The 16235-nt window shown below is 40.3% G+C and overlaps 1 protein-coding gene across 1 annotated transcript; it reads right to left on the bottom strand.

Annotated features, from left to right (window-relative positions):
• Positions 1 to 11133: 11133 nt before the first annotated feature.
• On the bottom strand, positions 11134 to 16034 carry MRPS30 (mitochondrial ribosomal protein S30). The gene is made up of 5 exons (XM_076362774.1): positions 15326 to 16034; positions 14922 to 15067; positions 13742 to 13844; positions 13034 to 13210; positions 11134 to 11604 (listed from the first exon to the last, which is right to left on the bottom strand). Exons 1-5 carry the CDS (start codon positions 16011 to 16013, stop codon positions 11336 to 11338), a joined length of 1383 nt encoding a protein of 460 aa, XP_076218889.1. The 5' UTR covers positions 16014 to 16034; the 3' UTR covers positions 11134 to 11335.
• Positions 16035 to 16235: the final 201 nt, after the last annotated feature.

The following is a 16235-nucleotide window of genomic DNA, read 5'->3' as shown; positions in this document are numbered from 1 at the left end:
AATTCAGACAAGCTTCTGGACATTTCTTCAGGTCTGCAATGCTGTCTGAACTACATTTCCCTCAAGCAAATGTGGAGATACAATTTTCCTTTGAAGCTTAAAGTTCACGGGAAATTGGCTATAGTAATTATTTTGTCAAATCATAGTTCTAAAGCCTGTTCCCATTACTGCAAACTTACTTATTTCTTCCTTATGCTGGATTGCCAAGTTTCAGCTGTGATGAGCTGTGATGACATTTTGCCCTTGTCTATAGGCAGACCACTTTTCAAAAGTCAATAGGTAAATAATTCACTAGAGTGTCAATCAACAGAAATTAGAACTTGAGCTATAACTCTCTCCAGCACTAAGCTATAGACCAATTTCCTTGCACTCTTCCAATCTTGTAAAAGCAGATTTGAAAACTGTATTTTCAGCAGTCTGCAGATCTATCATGAGGAATAGTTTAATATTCATTATTTGACTTTTACACTCCAGATGGTCCCAGGAAACACAATATAGTTGTCTCAGGTTCAAAAGATTAGATTCTCAGTGCTTTTGTAGAAGTTGGAACAGTGGAGATTTCGCTAGCTGATTGCTAAGCTTCCAATTCAAAAGGTGTGTTCAGGTGTACAGCTTCGGTCTAAGTTCAGCAAAAACAGGAATCTGACCCTAGATGGCTTGAAGCCATCTAAGCTAACCAGGAATGAAACAGTGAGGAAAGGTGTGGGATGTTTTTACTTACAAAGATGATCTGGCCACAAGGAGATCCCACAGTTACCCAGACATCATCTGCTGTTAATCAGTCTCTTCAATCCTGAAATTAGGTACCCACCTTCCAAAAATAAGAATGGAAATCATCACAAATATCTATCAGCTCACAGAGTAGTGCCCTTATTGGACGATAGCAAGACTGTCTTCATTTCCATATCTGATATACTTGCTCCAAACTGATGCTTTGGTACCATGTCAAAAATTTGAATGTCTATCCCAGGTGAGACTTCTTGTCATTGCATTTTTCCAAAGTAGACCACTCAAGTTCCTCTTCTGAAGTTTTAAAAAGTATTAACTGAGCAAAACACAAAATCTATTTTTGTGTTTTTGATTAAGAAACTCTCTAGGTTCTGGGAAACAGGGATTTAAATCCCTTTTGCAAACCCAGATGAGCAGGAATTTCAGCAATGGCCGCCTGCATTCTAGCACAACTCTTTAGCCATGAGTGAAGTTATGCAAAGTCTAGTTCATCTTTTGACCACTTTTCTGAAGGCCACTTCTGTTTTATTGCATCTCTCCAGGATTGTCTTCACATGTGTGATAGACAGGGAATGCCTCATCTGAGAATCGCTGAGGGTGGCCTCTGAGACTTTGGTTTTAGATACAGTTCCAAGTGGCCTGCACGGACAACATCAGTCCTTAGATAGCTTTGTACTACTTGAATGGCAGATACTCAAATGATATAATATTATTATTAATTGAGCTGAGAATTAAGAATTCTAGTGACATATACCTAATGACTTAGGTATCTAAAGATGCTTAAAGCCATAGGTACCTAACTGCTTTGAGGGTCTAGAAGAGCTTATAAAGATGTCCAAACCGATTCATACTGCTCATTCCATGTGCCAGAGTAAAACAGTTCATCTGCTCCAATTCCAATGATTTGCTTTTTAAGAGTGTTTGTAATGACTGTTTCAAATGGAAAAACCTAAGTGGCTCTCTAAACTCTGTTTGATAGGTATTTTTTCTTGTTTAGAATTTGAAGAATAGATTGTACCGAGACAGAGTATGAAATGATAAAGTTCATAAAACAACAACTGCAATCATTTCAAAAAGAAAGTGCAAGTAGCTGGTCTGAAATTGTATGATACTGTGAGTGCATGATATCATAAAAATAATTTCATCCATCCTGTCCCCAGGAAAGTATGGAGATTTAAAATAGAAAATAAAAAGTACCATGTCAAAAATTTGTCCACAGAGCACTTAGCCCAGGACAACTTGAGACTGCAGCAAAATGGGAAGCTCCACTGATGCTAGAGGAAGTCCAGTTATTTTGGGGCATTGCTGTCTCAGGCATTTTGCAAGGATAGAAAACAAGCCCATTTGCAAACCTGACATTTGCCCAAAACTTGAGTTTACTTTAAATGGATGATGAGCAGGATAATCCATATAACAAAGGGGAGCAAAATAATTCTGCCCTGTACTCATCCTTGTGGTCCTTCAGCAGTTTTATAAAAATTGCATCGTGGCAGTAACACTGTAAGCTTTTTTGACTTTCCTTCATTAGTAATTATGAGTGCTGCTCGTCAATATCCTTTTGGATTCTTCAAATGCTTTCAGTATTCTGTAATACATATTCTACATAATTTGTGGTCTGAAACAAATATTTCCTTCTGAATAATTTATACAACAACTTACACTTGTATTGCAGACCAAGTTTCTTTGCTATCACAACAACATACTTAAAACACGATGAAGAGTTCAGGTTATAATCCCAGGCATTGTATTAAGCCTCTTTCCTGTGATTTTTGTTGCAAGAAATATACAAAACAATGGCATTAGCCTATGACTTGCAACGTCCCCTTTACATATATGTAAATTCTGTATTCTGTTTTGTTGTTTGACACTATGTTTTGACTCTGTGTTTGACTTCTGTGTTTTGTTATTTGATTAATAAAAGTAGGCCTCAAACTATTTCAAGACTACATTTCTTCTGCCCATGTCACCCTCCTTGTTCTTGAAAGAACTGGAGCCCTAAATGCATTATCTAAGGAAACACGAGTTAGACAAGCAACTGGTTCCAATCACAGGTCATAATCTCCCTACCCCATCAACCTCATCTTGCTAAACCCTCCTAAATCCCCTAGCTTCTGCTCCTCTAATCATGAGGGTTAGAAGCTACAAGGGCTGCTTTTCACGTCATTAAAATTTCCTTTTAATCTTTTATAATCTGTTAGCACAGTACATAAACACCCATCAGAAGCTTATTCCTTCAATTTCACAAAAGGGGATAATGTTACTATACATTCCATATTTGCAAAGTTAAGCTTCATTTCACACCACCATAAATCTTGGTCAAAAGGATGAATAGTTAAGCAGTTGAGCAAATGGCATTTACAGCTACAGCTGGGCTCATTATTCATTGTGAAGCATTTATTTAGTGAAGTTAAACCTTGGTTTTGCTTATGAAACATCCAAAAGCTGATCCCAAATGATTTCAGTATGTGGGGCTCTTTTCAGAAAGTACATTTTGGACCGCGTTGTTGCCTCTGTGCCCCTTGTGTGACCAGCTATCTAAATCAGACTAGATTAGTTTTCCTTCCTGAGGGGGTGACTAAAACTTCTTTTAAAGAGGAACAACTGCTTACCTCAAGCATATATTGAATAGGTCATTTTCTGTTACAAATTTTCAAAATTTCAGTGAGTAAATTAGCAATTATCTAAATATTCAGTTCCAATTATTAATAAAGCATATTTCCCCTAAAAATACTGTTACCACCTTATAGCTCTACATAACTTACACAACTTTACAGCCCTATGGCAGAAATGCCTTCAGACAAATCCTCTAGGAAACCATAATATACCTACAATGCAAGCTTACAACATAAACTAAGAAGTAAAAAATCTCAAACAATTACATTCTTTCAAACTACATTCTCTGGGAAGTAACATGAGAGTGGTCTCACCCATGAGAGCGGTAATTTAGCATCACTTTCTCTCTCCTTCCCTTTGTAGAAGTACAGAAGTATTTAGGTTGGAAGGGACTGCTGGAAGTGATCTAGTCCAACTTCCTGCTCAAAGCAGGGCTATATTCAAAGTTTTCTTCCACTCCATTCTCAGTCTAACCTTTCCTTATAAGCACCTCATGACAGAACACATTAACATTCAAGACAAAGGGAACTGGCAAATTTCAACCTGATGTTGGCTATATCTGATTTATTATTCTTTTCCTTAGGTGTCTCTTCTTGGCATGGGTTTTTGTTTTGTGAGTTTTGGGGGTGGTTTTTTGTAAACACAAAGCATTGAGGTCCTCTGTTTTTTAGAAGCCAGAAACAAACATGAATAACATGAATATTAAATTAATGCTTTATTCCCTGTACCACTGTAACCAGCAGCCATCTCTAGTCATAAATATAGGCCAGGTCCTCGTCACCACAGCAATCCCATTTGGAAATACTCAAAATTGTGAGTTGCATGAAGGTTCTGAAGCACTTCCTTGAAAACAGATTCCATAGAGCTGCCACTTGCAAATTTGATGAGACATTGTTTAGCAAGTATTTTCTCATATATAGCTTTGATGATATGTATTAAAAAAAAAGGGGGGGGGGATTGATATATGGGTTGCCAGTTCTAAGCATGGCTAAGTATGGAATTACGTGGTTCTGCACTCTCCCCAACATTTTATCTTACACTGTTTATTTTGCCACTTCTTCCTAGTTTGTTTAATAGTTCTCAGTTCTGTTCTTTTTTTTTGCCCTTAATATGCACGCCCACTCTTCCAGTACGTTCAAAAATCCCCTTGTCTTTGTTGGCATTTCTGAACACAAAAGGCAGTATGTTTCCTCACTCCCAGAATTTTTTCGGCTCACAGAAGTCAATAACTATTAGGCTTCATACATTCATGTACAGTAACACAGCAGCCAAGTATTACAATTGCTACTCTAGCAAAAGCTTCAATAAAGTAAGTCCAAATTTATACCAGAGCAACTGAGACTTCAATTTGCATTCTATTAACTGCAGCAGAAGCTTTTCAGAACAGTTTACCAGTAAGAAACAAGTGACAGTGAAGTAAGGAACATAATCTAATAGTGCAAATCCCTTGTGTAAACACAGTCGCGACCCTAAATCTTATTATCCTACCAAAGAGTCTGACTCTTAACTCCACCTCAAATTTATCTTTATACTTTTGGATAATTTCTCTAAGAAGCAGGCATTACTGTTCCCCTGATTTTTCCCCATCCTTCTTCACTTTCCTTATCAACTTGATAAGTTTTTCATAGCAAGGTCTGTCTGTGTATTCACACAGGATTTCCCAAAGAGTTTATCTGGACATATCTGCCCTATTAAAACAACAATAAAATATTTGACATGAGCTTCTTAACAGTAACTGGATTAGAGTGGGTCATTATTCACACAGGTAAAACACTACATACCTTCAGAAAGAACGGTGTCCTACTCTAGCAGTTATCACTGGGAGGTTCAGGAGATGTTTGAATTTGGTATCTATGCTTATACATAGAATGAAACACCTACGTTCATATACAGACAACACTGTATAAGGCTGAGTCACCACCGCCTGCTGTTGGCTTCTAGAAGTGAGAAGACACTTGGGCATGTCAGAGGTCGTATGTAAGGAATTGCTATATCAATAGGAAGTTGAGGCAAATCTGCTTTGAAATGAACTTGGAGATAGAACAATTCAGTGTATAGCCTTAACTGCCTTCTCAGTGTCAGTACTCTGCCAAGAAAGGAAGATGTAATATAAAGGCCTTCTCTTCTGCTGAAGTCATCTGCAGCTGCGTATCGAGTAAAATTTGTCTATGCTGAATTAATGCACAATCATGGATGGCCACACTAACACCAAAAGAGAGAAGGTCCAGGCCGAATGTCCACTATTTACCCAAATCTCCAGACATGGTTTCTTCCTACAAATTTATAGAGTTTCATCTACACACTACCACTAACTTATTTTCACGGAATCGTAGAGCTGTTAAGGTTGGAAGGCACCTCTTGTCTAGTCCACCCATCCTGCTCCAGGCAGGGTCACCTACAGCAGGTTGCCCAGGGCTGACCAGTCTGGTTTTGAGTATCTCCAAGGATGGAAACTCCACATCCCTCTCTGAGCAACCTGTTCCAGTGATCAGTTGCCATTATAGTAAATAAATAAATAAATAAATAAAATGTTTAAGTAGAATTTCCTGTTTTTCAGTTTCTGGCCATTTCCTCTTGCCCTTTCACTGGATACCACTGAAATAAGCCTAGCCAGATCTTCTTCACTCTTCCCCATCAGGCATTTATACACATTGCTAAGATGTCTCCTGAGCCTTCTCTTCTCCAGGCTAAACAATCCCAGAACTTGACCTTTAAAATTCCAACTCCTGATCACCTTCAATCACCTGGAGAAATGTGCTGGTGCAGAAACTGCTTTTAAAAAAACAACCAAACAAAAAGACTTTACAGGCTGAAATTTGAGGTTGAAATTTAAACCTGCTCTGGGATATCTGACTGACAAAAGCATGCATATTGCAGTGCAGATACTCTTGTGTTAGAAGCTGCACATTCCAACACTGAAAACGATCCTGTATTGTGTCCCTTGAAAGGACTGATAAAGTGTACTGAGTTGATTACAGGTTAAAGGAATGTTGAAAGCAAAAAAAGAGGAAAGAAATGGAAGGAAGATTTCCTTTAAAGGAGACACATTAAGATCAACTCTTCTTGCTATACAAGGAAAGAAAGAAATTAAATCCAGCATGACTTAGTGGGAATGAGAAAGATGCAGAGAAGATGAGAAGAATGCAGAGAATATTCTGTAGCAGGAGAGGTAGTTCAATAAATTGAACTTCAAACAGTTATTAAAAGACCAAGAAGAAATACTGAATGTTCACTCAAAGAATATTTCAGCTAAAGACAGAACCTTGAAATTATGCAGAAACCAGGCACAATAAAAAAAAAGAGAGGATAGATTAAAAATTATTGCAAAGAGTTATAGGTCAATACAGCTGAGTAGACACCGTAAAGCTGCCTGTCCTGTCTGGAAGAATTATTTATCTCTCTGATAGCATAAGCTAGATAGCACTTAGTCCTGCAAAGACATAAAAAAAGCATGCCAAGTGTCCTTCTACCTTTTTGCATTCTTCAACGATTTTTTGAAAAGATTGTAAATAAACTCCTCATAGGGCATCTGTTACTGGTGTAAGTGGCCCACCCAGATCATCGTCAAAGCTGAGGAAACAATTGTTAACCTCATATCTTCAAACTCCAGCTTCAACACCAATGGGTTGTTACCAGGCTGAATAGCATGGCAGACTTTAGACTGCCTTCCTTCATTCTGAATTAGATACAAATAATCCCTTTAATTCTAAACTCCTGCTCCTGTAGGAGGATGTAGCGAGGTTCACAACTTCCTCCCTTCGCATCACAACATGCATTAATAAATGTATTAGTAGTGTCCATGTGCTAACTCCTTGTACCTTGTAATTCTTCTTAGCCTATTTCTAGATGTAGGACAGCCAATTATTCCAAGAAACTCAGTTCTGAAAATTTATTTTACCATGTATTTACTGGGTAAACTTTACATAATTTGTCAGTATACTAGAGAAGGGCTGCAGCACAATCTCTGTAACCATTACTGGCCTCCATTTACTAACATCCTCCAACAGTTCATGGTCCAGGGTTTCCAGAATCAGAACAGGATGGGCTGCTTTGATACTATCTGGACCTCTCCTGTGGCTAACCAGCCACAAGATGATCAGCCCTGCCAGGAACTACCCCCAAAGATCCACCTGACAAATGTCTCAAACCAAATCCACCTAGACCTGGTTGAGCAACATCTCATTTCTGTCATGTTCTTGATATAACCTCAGCCTGTATTAGATCGTCAAATGCAGTGTTACCTGCACTTGCCATCCTTTCACAATAGCAAAAGAGGGGGAGCAGTTACCTGCTTTTCCCTACCAGTCTTAGACCCGTTGTGGGATTCAACTCTACCACTATTCAGTATTATCCAGGAATACCAAAGTAAGTTTCAGTAACGGAATCACAGGAACACTCCTCCCTTAGCAATTACCTGCCCTTTGTTTGTCAGGCATTTGTTATGTTTTGCTTTATGGTGACTGGCTTTCTTGCTTTTGGTGGGAATGACACTCTGTTGGAAGACAGAGAATGTGGGGAAAAAAAACCCAAAACTTTTTCAACTATGGGTCTCACGTCTGCTGTTCCCTGGTCCCAGACACCGAGAACTTCATGTTAGGTGTTATGCACATTTCTAATTCATGGTATTTTTAGGATCCTCAACTTGTATTCCTTGAAGGTCTTGTCTTAGTGCGGTTCTGGTACACTACTAGAATATAATGCATGCAGAGTCACACAGTTTGCAGCCAGTCTGGTTTTGATGCTACCTCAAGTTTTGTCATTGCTAACTTACTTCATGGTCTTCATTGTCAGCTTGTTGATATTCCATTTACTTTGACACTTCAACGCACTCAGTAAGTTTCTTCCTCCATGAAAAAGCAGTTCTTGTGCAATCTCCTCTGCAAGCCTTCTTGAGGCTACATTTATTAGACTCAGTTTTGATCCACAGGACATTATTCTTTTGTACCAGACCAGACTTTGTACTAACTCAGTGCAAACTTCACAGATCTCCTACACTGGTGCACTTTGGTTATACTACTGGTTGAGGATGGCTCATTTTAGCATAGATGCACTGGAAAGCCACTTTCATTGCTTCCATCAGAGATACGCTGCCAGTATGCATGGTCTCTACAGAGCCAGTAGGCTAAGTTGACAATAGACTATCTCACCAACAGCCAACTTCAAGAGTTGCTCTTGCCTCAGGGAAAAAAAACCCAATGGAGCTCCAGAACAAGGAAACCTTCATCTGTTTCTGAGACAAAAGGAGCAGTTGTCTTCTCCAATGACAGAAAACCTGAGTACAGCAGAGATCAGGAGAGACTTCTGCATGACCAAGTAGACACTATAAAAGTTGAAGCTATTTCTCCTGTCTGAAAGGAAAGAGACAGGAGATCTATCTACCCCAACAACCTAGTGCAACATGACCCTGTATAGATACAAGAAAGTTTCAGAGTCTTCCTGTCTCCTTTCTGCTTTAATTTTGGGAGAGGCTGCTTAGGCAGTTCCATTCCAAGTCACGACTTGCAGTCTCATGATCTGAAACAACAGTACAGGTAGAATTTCATAGATCAGTCACCCACTTGAAGGTGATACAAGTTTTAAGCAAAATAGTTCAGTACTAGAGAAAATACTTGTCTCATTATGTAAAACCAAAGCTTATTTTTAGATTCCACCTTATGTTCCCTTATGATATGCTCCAATAGGCCTAGGTAGAAATTAATAAAGGAAAAAGGATCCAAACTTGGAGATTTCCATCCTGTGTTCTTTGAATCGCCTTTCTTTGTTTCTTTTAAACAGCAAACTCAACTAAATAGAATGCGAAAGAACAATGCTCCCATGAGACTTAAAGGAGTAGAATCATGGGAGGTTTCTGCTGAGCAAAGCTCAAGAACAGGAATGCTGCAGCTTCTAAGTTTTCTACTTTTAAACATTCGGTAGCTATACAATCTTTAAAGAAAAAAAAATGAGCTTTCTTTTGACTTTATCATTGTAAGGCAACATTAAACACCCTGATCAGATGAGTACAAGATGAAAGATTGCTGTAGAAAACTGCATACATTACGATGGCTCAACTTTGCTAGTCAGTGACAAAAAAGCAAAACAAAGCCTATTACACGTTTTCCTCAGTAGAAGGTAAAACAGTGCCATCCACTGCTTCTCCAGGGTACCCCCTTGCCTTTTGAGATAGCTGCAGAAAGCGGAAGTTGGTACTTTGCAATTACAAAATAGCCAGCTCTCGCTAAGCCCTCCCTTCCTCTCTCACTCCAACACTGGGTTTTTCCACCAGGTTACACATCTACAGTGGTATTTCAGTTACTAGTAAAGCTGCGCGAAGGAAAAAAAGTTCTTTGAACTTGCTCTACTACAGCTGAAACCTCAGGATAGACAAAGGCTGAATTACAGAAAAAATGAGCGCTTTTTTACCCTGGGAGCAGGAGTTTCTTTGGCTTTACATGTCAGCTTTCCACAGCCGCTACTTGTATGCAACTCATACAGTTTCAAGCTTAAGGTAATACCATATTGCACCAACTGTAAAGATTGTCTGCAGGGTCAGAATACCCAACTGTTTTTTTTAATATCCTTCCATTCATTTTGCATCATCCCTTTATCACACCAGAATACAAGTACCACTCACTCACTTTTAAGCTACATCACAGGTCATTCTCTATAATCAACATGCCTACCCAGCAGTTTATCTTCTGTTCCTACATGGAACATTCGTTTAATCCAAGGATCAGAAGTGATCAGAACTAGTAATACTCAAGCATTGTTAAGACAAAAAGAGTGCTTAAGGACTTTTTACATCTGTTAAAAAGAAACCAGTACTCATGCACATCTTGCTTACCTAGATTATCCCCTGCTGGTGGAGAAAGTGGCAACTATAGCTCGTTCCAACATTAGCAAAGTACCAATCAAGTAAGAGTCTACAATTACCTCATCTTTCATTAGCAAAATACTCTGAACGCCAGTTTACAACAGGAAGCAGGATCCCCAGTTGCTCAGGCTGAAGAACGCGCAGGCAAGTATTTGAACAGGAGTCACATATGATTCAGTACTCTCTCTTTAAAAACAAACTATTTGACTTTTAACAAGAACACTGGAAAATTACAAAAAGGTCAGTCGCAGTGTACAGAACTATGTAAAATTCTAGGCATGTTTAATTACCTCAAAACCAGATACACCTTGTTGATAAGTAAATATTCCTAAACAGTCCTTAAATCTTGTATCTCATTAACCGCAGATCCTAGTCATGGTCTGGGCTGACCTGTGGTCTACTAAAACCAGCCTTAAGACATACAAATATCAGCAATGTAGACATCAAGATGTCTACAGCTGAAATCCAGGTCTCAAGCTAAAGGGAAAACTGTAGACTCCAAGTGCATTTGAGAGTTCTCTCTGTGGTGCCTGAGGTGACAGCTTAAAAATGTGTATACATGTTCATAATAGACTCTTTGGAAGCAAGTTTCATTGTGTTTATACTACTGCTCAAAAAAATGTCTAAAGATTTCCCTTGCTATGTAACTAAATTCCCAACCATTCACTTTTAAGAAACATTTTTTATTCTGAGCTCACTTTCTCTTTAGAATGAGTAAGCATTTAAGACAATTAATTTATGTTCAGGCACAAAATGAGAAGTTTTTCACTGGTTGCAAGTATCAAGACAGCAGTTACCTAGCAACATAATCAGATGGTCATATGAATTCATACTTTGCTGTGATAGTTCAACACAGAGCTATGGATCTGCTACAAGAAAGTATTCACGTGACTTTAAACTAGTGCATTACACTTCTAACAGGAAATACACAAAAGACATTAAGGTGTTCTAGACCTTTATTTTTCAGTGTACAGTATAATACATTTAAAATAAAGAAATAAGGCCCAAATACCACAAAAGATGTATATAGTGTTTGCTAGACAAATACTTGACTAAGAACAAGGCATATTCTAGCCCGTAATTCATGGAGTTACAATGAAGTTCAGGCACATAAACAGGAATATTTTATTGTTCAATGATTTACAACTCTTTTGGTCTGTTTAACAGAAAACGAACCAACTGAAGCAGAACTTCATCATTAAAGCCTTTCACACTACCATCTTCCACAACATCATACAACGGCTTACTGTCTGTACCCCAACAGATATTCTTCCGAGGGTTATTTTGAATAGTTTCTACAGTTAGTGCTAAAGTATTCAGCTGGTAACAAAAGAAAGCAAAGTATTTTCCATCAGTCACTACTGCCTGTGATACAAAAGGACGGGTCACATCTGCTTCATTCCAGAATCCTACAAAATAAAGAAACACCACTAGTTATACAGGACTCAAAATTCCTATCAGCACACATATTAAAACCCCAATCCTGAAACACAGAAAAATAGTGGGAATTGCAGCAGCCACTTAGCAGGGAAAAAAGTCCTGTCTGCTTTGGCAACACAAGCATTCTTCATACAGACTAACTAAAATGCAACCACCAATTAAGGGTATTTCCAAGATCAGGGGGACAGTGGCATATTTGCATTTTGTACATAGTTCCCTATCACTGACTGATAAAAACCCCACACTGATCAGCCAAGTGACTTTTCAAAATTACCTAAGTTATTAGTGCATCCAAGTCCTTCAAGTGATGTGAGGGGAAACGTCTTTCAACTATTCCACACTTCTCACAGGGCAGTGAACATTTGTTTCACGACAGAAGCATGTATATGTATGCATGAGCATAACTGACTATAGTAACCAGCGAGACCACAGCAAGAACACTATGTCAGTAAGTATTAATGCTTCAAACAACCCCCGCTGAGCATTAATAGTCTTTTTAAAATATTTTCTTTACATATTTATGCATGTGTGCTAGCACACACAGTAATATTATTGGAAGATATTTGGTACCATGTGCAATGAACACTAGAAACTGTTACAGAACAAAGAGCTAGCTTCATAGATTTGAATCGTACTGTCCTTTTAACTCTTAATGTGCTTACAACTGTAACCAGCTTTGAAGCCAAGACTTACTTGACTTCAATGTTTTATGTCCACAAAAAAAGTCAAGCTTTCTAACATACCATTACATAAAAAATTTTATGTAGAGCCAGTAATATACATCATAGTCAAAGGATTTTCTTCCATGTGTTGTTTCACAAGTGAAACTACAAACCAGCAGGTATCTTCTAGTAACACTAGGTAACAATTGTATTTACATGAATAAGCAAAAGACTGATCTGATCTATCCATCCAGGTCTTCTATGCCTAGACAAACATAGGCATAAAATCCTAAAGTAAGGCTGCTGACATTTTTCTTTCATTTACTGTAGTTTCATAGAATTGACATTTCTGAAACAAGGGGCTAAGCAGCATAGCTGCTTCAGGAAAAAAAACCAAACAACCCTGCTTGGTATCTACCACCTTTCCCCATAGCAAGTGTGGAGTGAGCATGTCGATGTAGGACTGAGGTTTTTGCACAGGCTTAGTGTTATATATGAAAAAATATTTTTCTGTGTAATTATTTCTCCCTGAGTCAAAGTACTCAAAGACAAAGTCTTAACTAATTCCCTTGTATAAGGTCTGCTTCATTCATTGGTTCAATTAAATTTTTGAAGACCTACTTAAAGGATGGTCTTCAGAAGAAAAAGCATGAGAAAGGTGGTGGGAAGAAAAGGTTAGAGAACTTTATAGTAGGCATTCATCACCAGGAAGAATTTATCAAGCTGACTGTCTCACCTTGATACATTGCTTGTGCTGCTGTCCAGGCAAAGAGACTTGCAATACCATTAGCTCGATAAACAACTTCAATCTGATCCTCAAGATTTGCTCTTATAAACCTCTCTCGTTTTAGTTTATCAGGAATAAGATGAAACTGGGTGTGTCCGTAACAGCATGGATCTGCTACCTTTGATCCTGTGTCCCCCAAAAAGAAAAAAAATTAAGTCAGAGAGCGCTCTTTATTATGCACACAAACACATCTTTATTATCAGCTTTCAAACAACAGAAGGTTAGAACCTCTACTCTAGATCTGTATAAATGTTGAGATTCCTCCATTTCTCAGTGAGTCTGGAGGGCTTGCCCAACTCCAAAGGGCAAGAGATCACATACTAAAATGTCTCTGACGAGATGTATCAAAATTCAAAGCCAGTTTTCTGGCAATTTTCTGTTCAACCCAACTCCTTCAAGCAAATCTGGACAGAGTACTACACCCACAGGAGGATGCTACTCCCCTCCTATTGCCTAACTGACATGGAATCTCAATAGAGATTTATATACTATATATATTTATATAGTATAGTTATATATAAAAATACGTAATTTTTTTTCTGTTGATGGGAGGAGAAAGGTCAGAAGGGCTGGTATTGGGGGGGGCAGGGGGGGAGTGTCGTTTTGGTTTTTTTATGCAAAAGAAGAAGCTAACATTTCATGACTTGAAACTCTTACCTATATATACCTTGTTTTCGTACTGCTTTTTGAACAACGGCAGTTTGGATGGTTTGTGATCAATAACAGGAACATCTCCAAGATCTGACTCCAGCGGTACAATCTTGAAGGAAGTAGAAGAAAAAAAAAGCCATGACGTAAGTCACGTTTCTGACATCAGGCCTCATATAACATGCCACTTTCTGGTGAGACAGCAGAAAGTGTAAGCCTTGCTTACATACACCATATATATAACTTTAAGCAAAACTGACTTTTTGCAACAGAACTTCTTGTTTTGTGATGAATGCTAGTACACACATCTTACATTGATGTCTGAATTTTCTGCGATATACAAAAAACATTGTGTGAAATGGTGCTAACAAAGCTGCCAATTGGTACTATCTTCAAAACCAGAACCTGCTTCTGTAGAAGATGAGCAAAAACATTTCTAGCAGCAGTCAATAAACTAACTTGAACCAGCAGAGTGGTTTTACAGGTATTCAATGTTTTGCACTATGTAACATTTTTGATTGCCTAGACAGTTCTCCCAAAATGCCAAGGTTTGTAACATCTGACAGTAATAACCTAAGAAAATTGTACAATTAAGTTAGCAAGAAGTGTTTAGCATTTCCAGAAAATGGAGCACAGTTTTCTGTTTGTAGTGGAAACTGGGCAACAGACACTCACAGGCTACACAATTACCACTGTATAAACCTACAAGAAAAAGATTAGAATACTGAATCAGCTTCCAGAAAACTGAGCATTCAAGAAAACAACTGTAAAGCAGTACTAACAGGTAACAGAGCTCACATTCAGATTATATATTCTCTCTCTTACGCCATTCTTTTCTTCTCCATTTCTCTTATCTTATTCTCCTCCACTGAGAGAACGTTCCACACCACATTTCTTATTCTTGCCACCACTTACAAGCATAAAAGGTTAAAAATTCCATTTAATTAAGTGTAACAACATGCATTTTATCTAAAGCACACAGATAACCAACTTGTAGATATTGAGAGAGTCTTCTGAACTTCAAAGCGCTTACAAGGTAGTAAGGGCATTAAGACTTGAAAAATGCACAAATGTGCTACATGCCCAATTAACCAGGTCCTCCACGTACTACCTATTGCATGGTTTCAGTGGCAGTCAGAAACATAAGTGAAAATGCGTGTGATTAACTTGCTGTTGAAAATATCCACACCTCTGGAAGCTGCTTTGGTACACGGATCTGGAGGTGTGGGTTATCATCTATCTGAAATCGCACAGGATCAACTCTACCCTTTCGATGTCCATGAACAACAACTTCCTCACCGTGATGCCAGTAGTAGTTAACTTCAGGTTTTAGATCTGAAACAAAACAGAGGGATAGAGAGAAATAGAGATCGCCCTTTTGCATTTAAACCCCTCCCAATTCTTGTTCTGTAGCTGCAGTAAAACAGAAAAACCAAAATCCACTCGCACCATGTGGGACGATGGGGACAAGCTGAATTACTAGTGATGGTCTGAACAACTCAGCTACACCAGGGACACCCCTGCCGGGTTCGCAGACCGGCCCCCCCGCCCAAGGGCTCCCACTTCCCTCTCCCTCCCACCCCTGTTCCACACCAAGGGAGGAGGCAGCCAGCAGCGGGTTGCGACCGCACAGGAAAGCGGCGAGGGTGGAGACGAGCTGCGTAAGGAACGGCCCAGGGGTGTGATCCTGGTCGCGGTAGAGGAACGGCCGCTTCTTATGCTGGTAGAAGCTCTCCTGCAGGAGGGCGTCGCAGGCCAGGGAACGCAGCTCGCCCATATCCAGGTACGGCGCCGCTGCCGCCGCGAGCTCCGAGCTTTTCGCAGCCTCTGGTGCCGCCGTGCCCGGCTCCGGGGCTTTGGCGGCCTCGGGTGCCACTCCCGCCGCGCCCGCCGGGGTTTCCGCGGCCTCCGGCGCCACCGCTCCCGGGGCTTCCGCGGCTGCCGCCGCCGCTCTCGGGGGCAGCCCCGCCACGAAGACGGTCTTGGTGAAGCTCCGGTACCAGCGGTCGGCGTTGAGGGCGAAGGTCTGCGGGTAAAGCATGTACTTGGGCCGCTGCAGCTGCCCGTAGAGCCGCAGCTTCTCCTCGATCGAGGCCGCCGCGTGCACCCGCTGGTTGAAATGCTCCAGGCGCCGCCGCTTGGCCGCTTTGCTCTTCGCCGTGGCGGAAGCCACTATGGGCGGGTAGAGCGAGTCGGGGGGCTGCGGGGGGACGCCGGACTCCGTCTGCGAGAACCAGCACCGGCCGTGCCACAGCAGCCGCCGCCCTCTGGACGCCGCCATTTCCCAGAGCCGCGAGAGAGCGGAAGGGCAGCGTTCGGCAATTGGAAAACCTGATTGGCCGCTGGGAACCACGTGAACGAGCGCACCTTCCAATCGGCAAGCTCCTCCGAGAGAGAGCGCTGCCGGGACGGAAAGGGGCGGGGCCTTTTGGGAGTCGCCTCGCTGGATGGCCCCGATCCCCTCGGCGGCGGGGGCTCAGCTTCTGCGCATGCGCCATAGGCG

Source organism: Aptenodytes patagonicus, chromosome Z (assembly GCF_965638725.1).
Source record: "Aptenodytes patagonicus chromosome Z, bAptPat1.pri.cur, whole genome shotgun sequence".
NCBI classification, from domain to species: domain Eukaryota; kingdom Metazoa; phylum Chordata; class Aves; order Sphenisciformes; family Spheniscidae; genus Aptenodytes; species Aptenodytes patagonicus.
The sequence above is the reverse complement of the archived record's forward strand: the minus strand, read 5'-3'. Positions and strand labels throughout refer to the sequence as shown.

What these genes read in the sequence shown, in the direction of transcription:
- MRPS30 (XM_076362774.1), bottom strand. Translation starts at nt 16,013, where the DNA reads ATGGCGGCGTCCAGAGGGCGGCGGCTGCTGTGGCACGGCCGGTGCTGG. An exon ending in TACCAAAGCAGCTTCCAGAG is followed by an intron (nt 13,845 to 14,921) that starts GTGTGGATATTT and finishes ACTTCCTTCAAG; the next exon opens with ATTGTACCGCTGGAGTCAGA. An exon ending in AGCACAAGCAATGTATCAAG is followed by an intron (nt 11,605 to 13,033) that starts GTGAGACAGTCA and finishes TTTATTTTGTAG; the next exon opens with GATTCTGGAATGAAGCAGAT.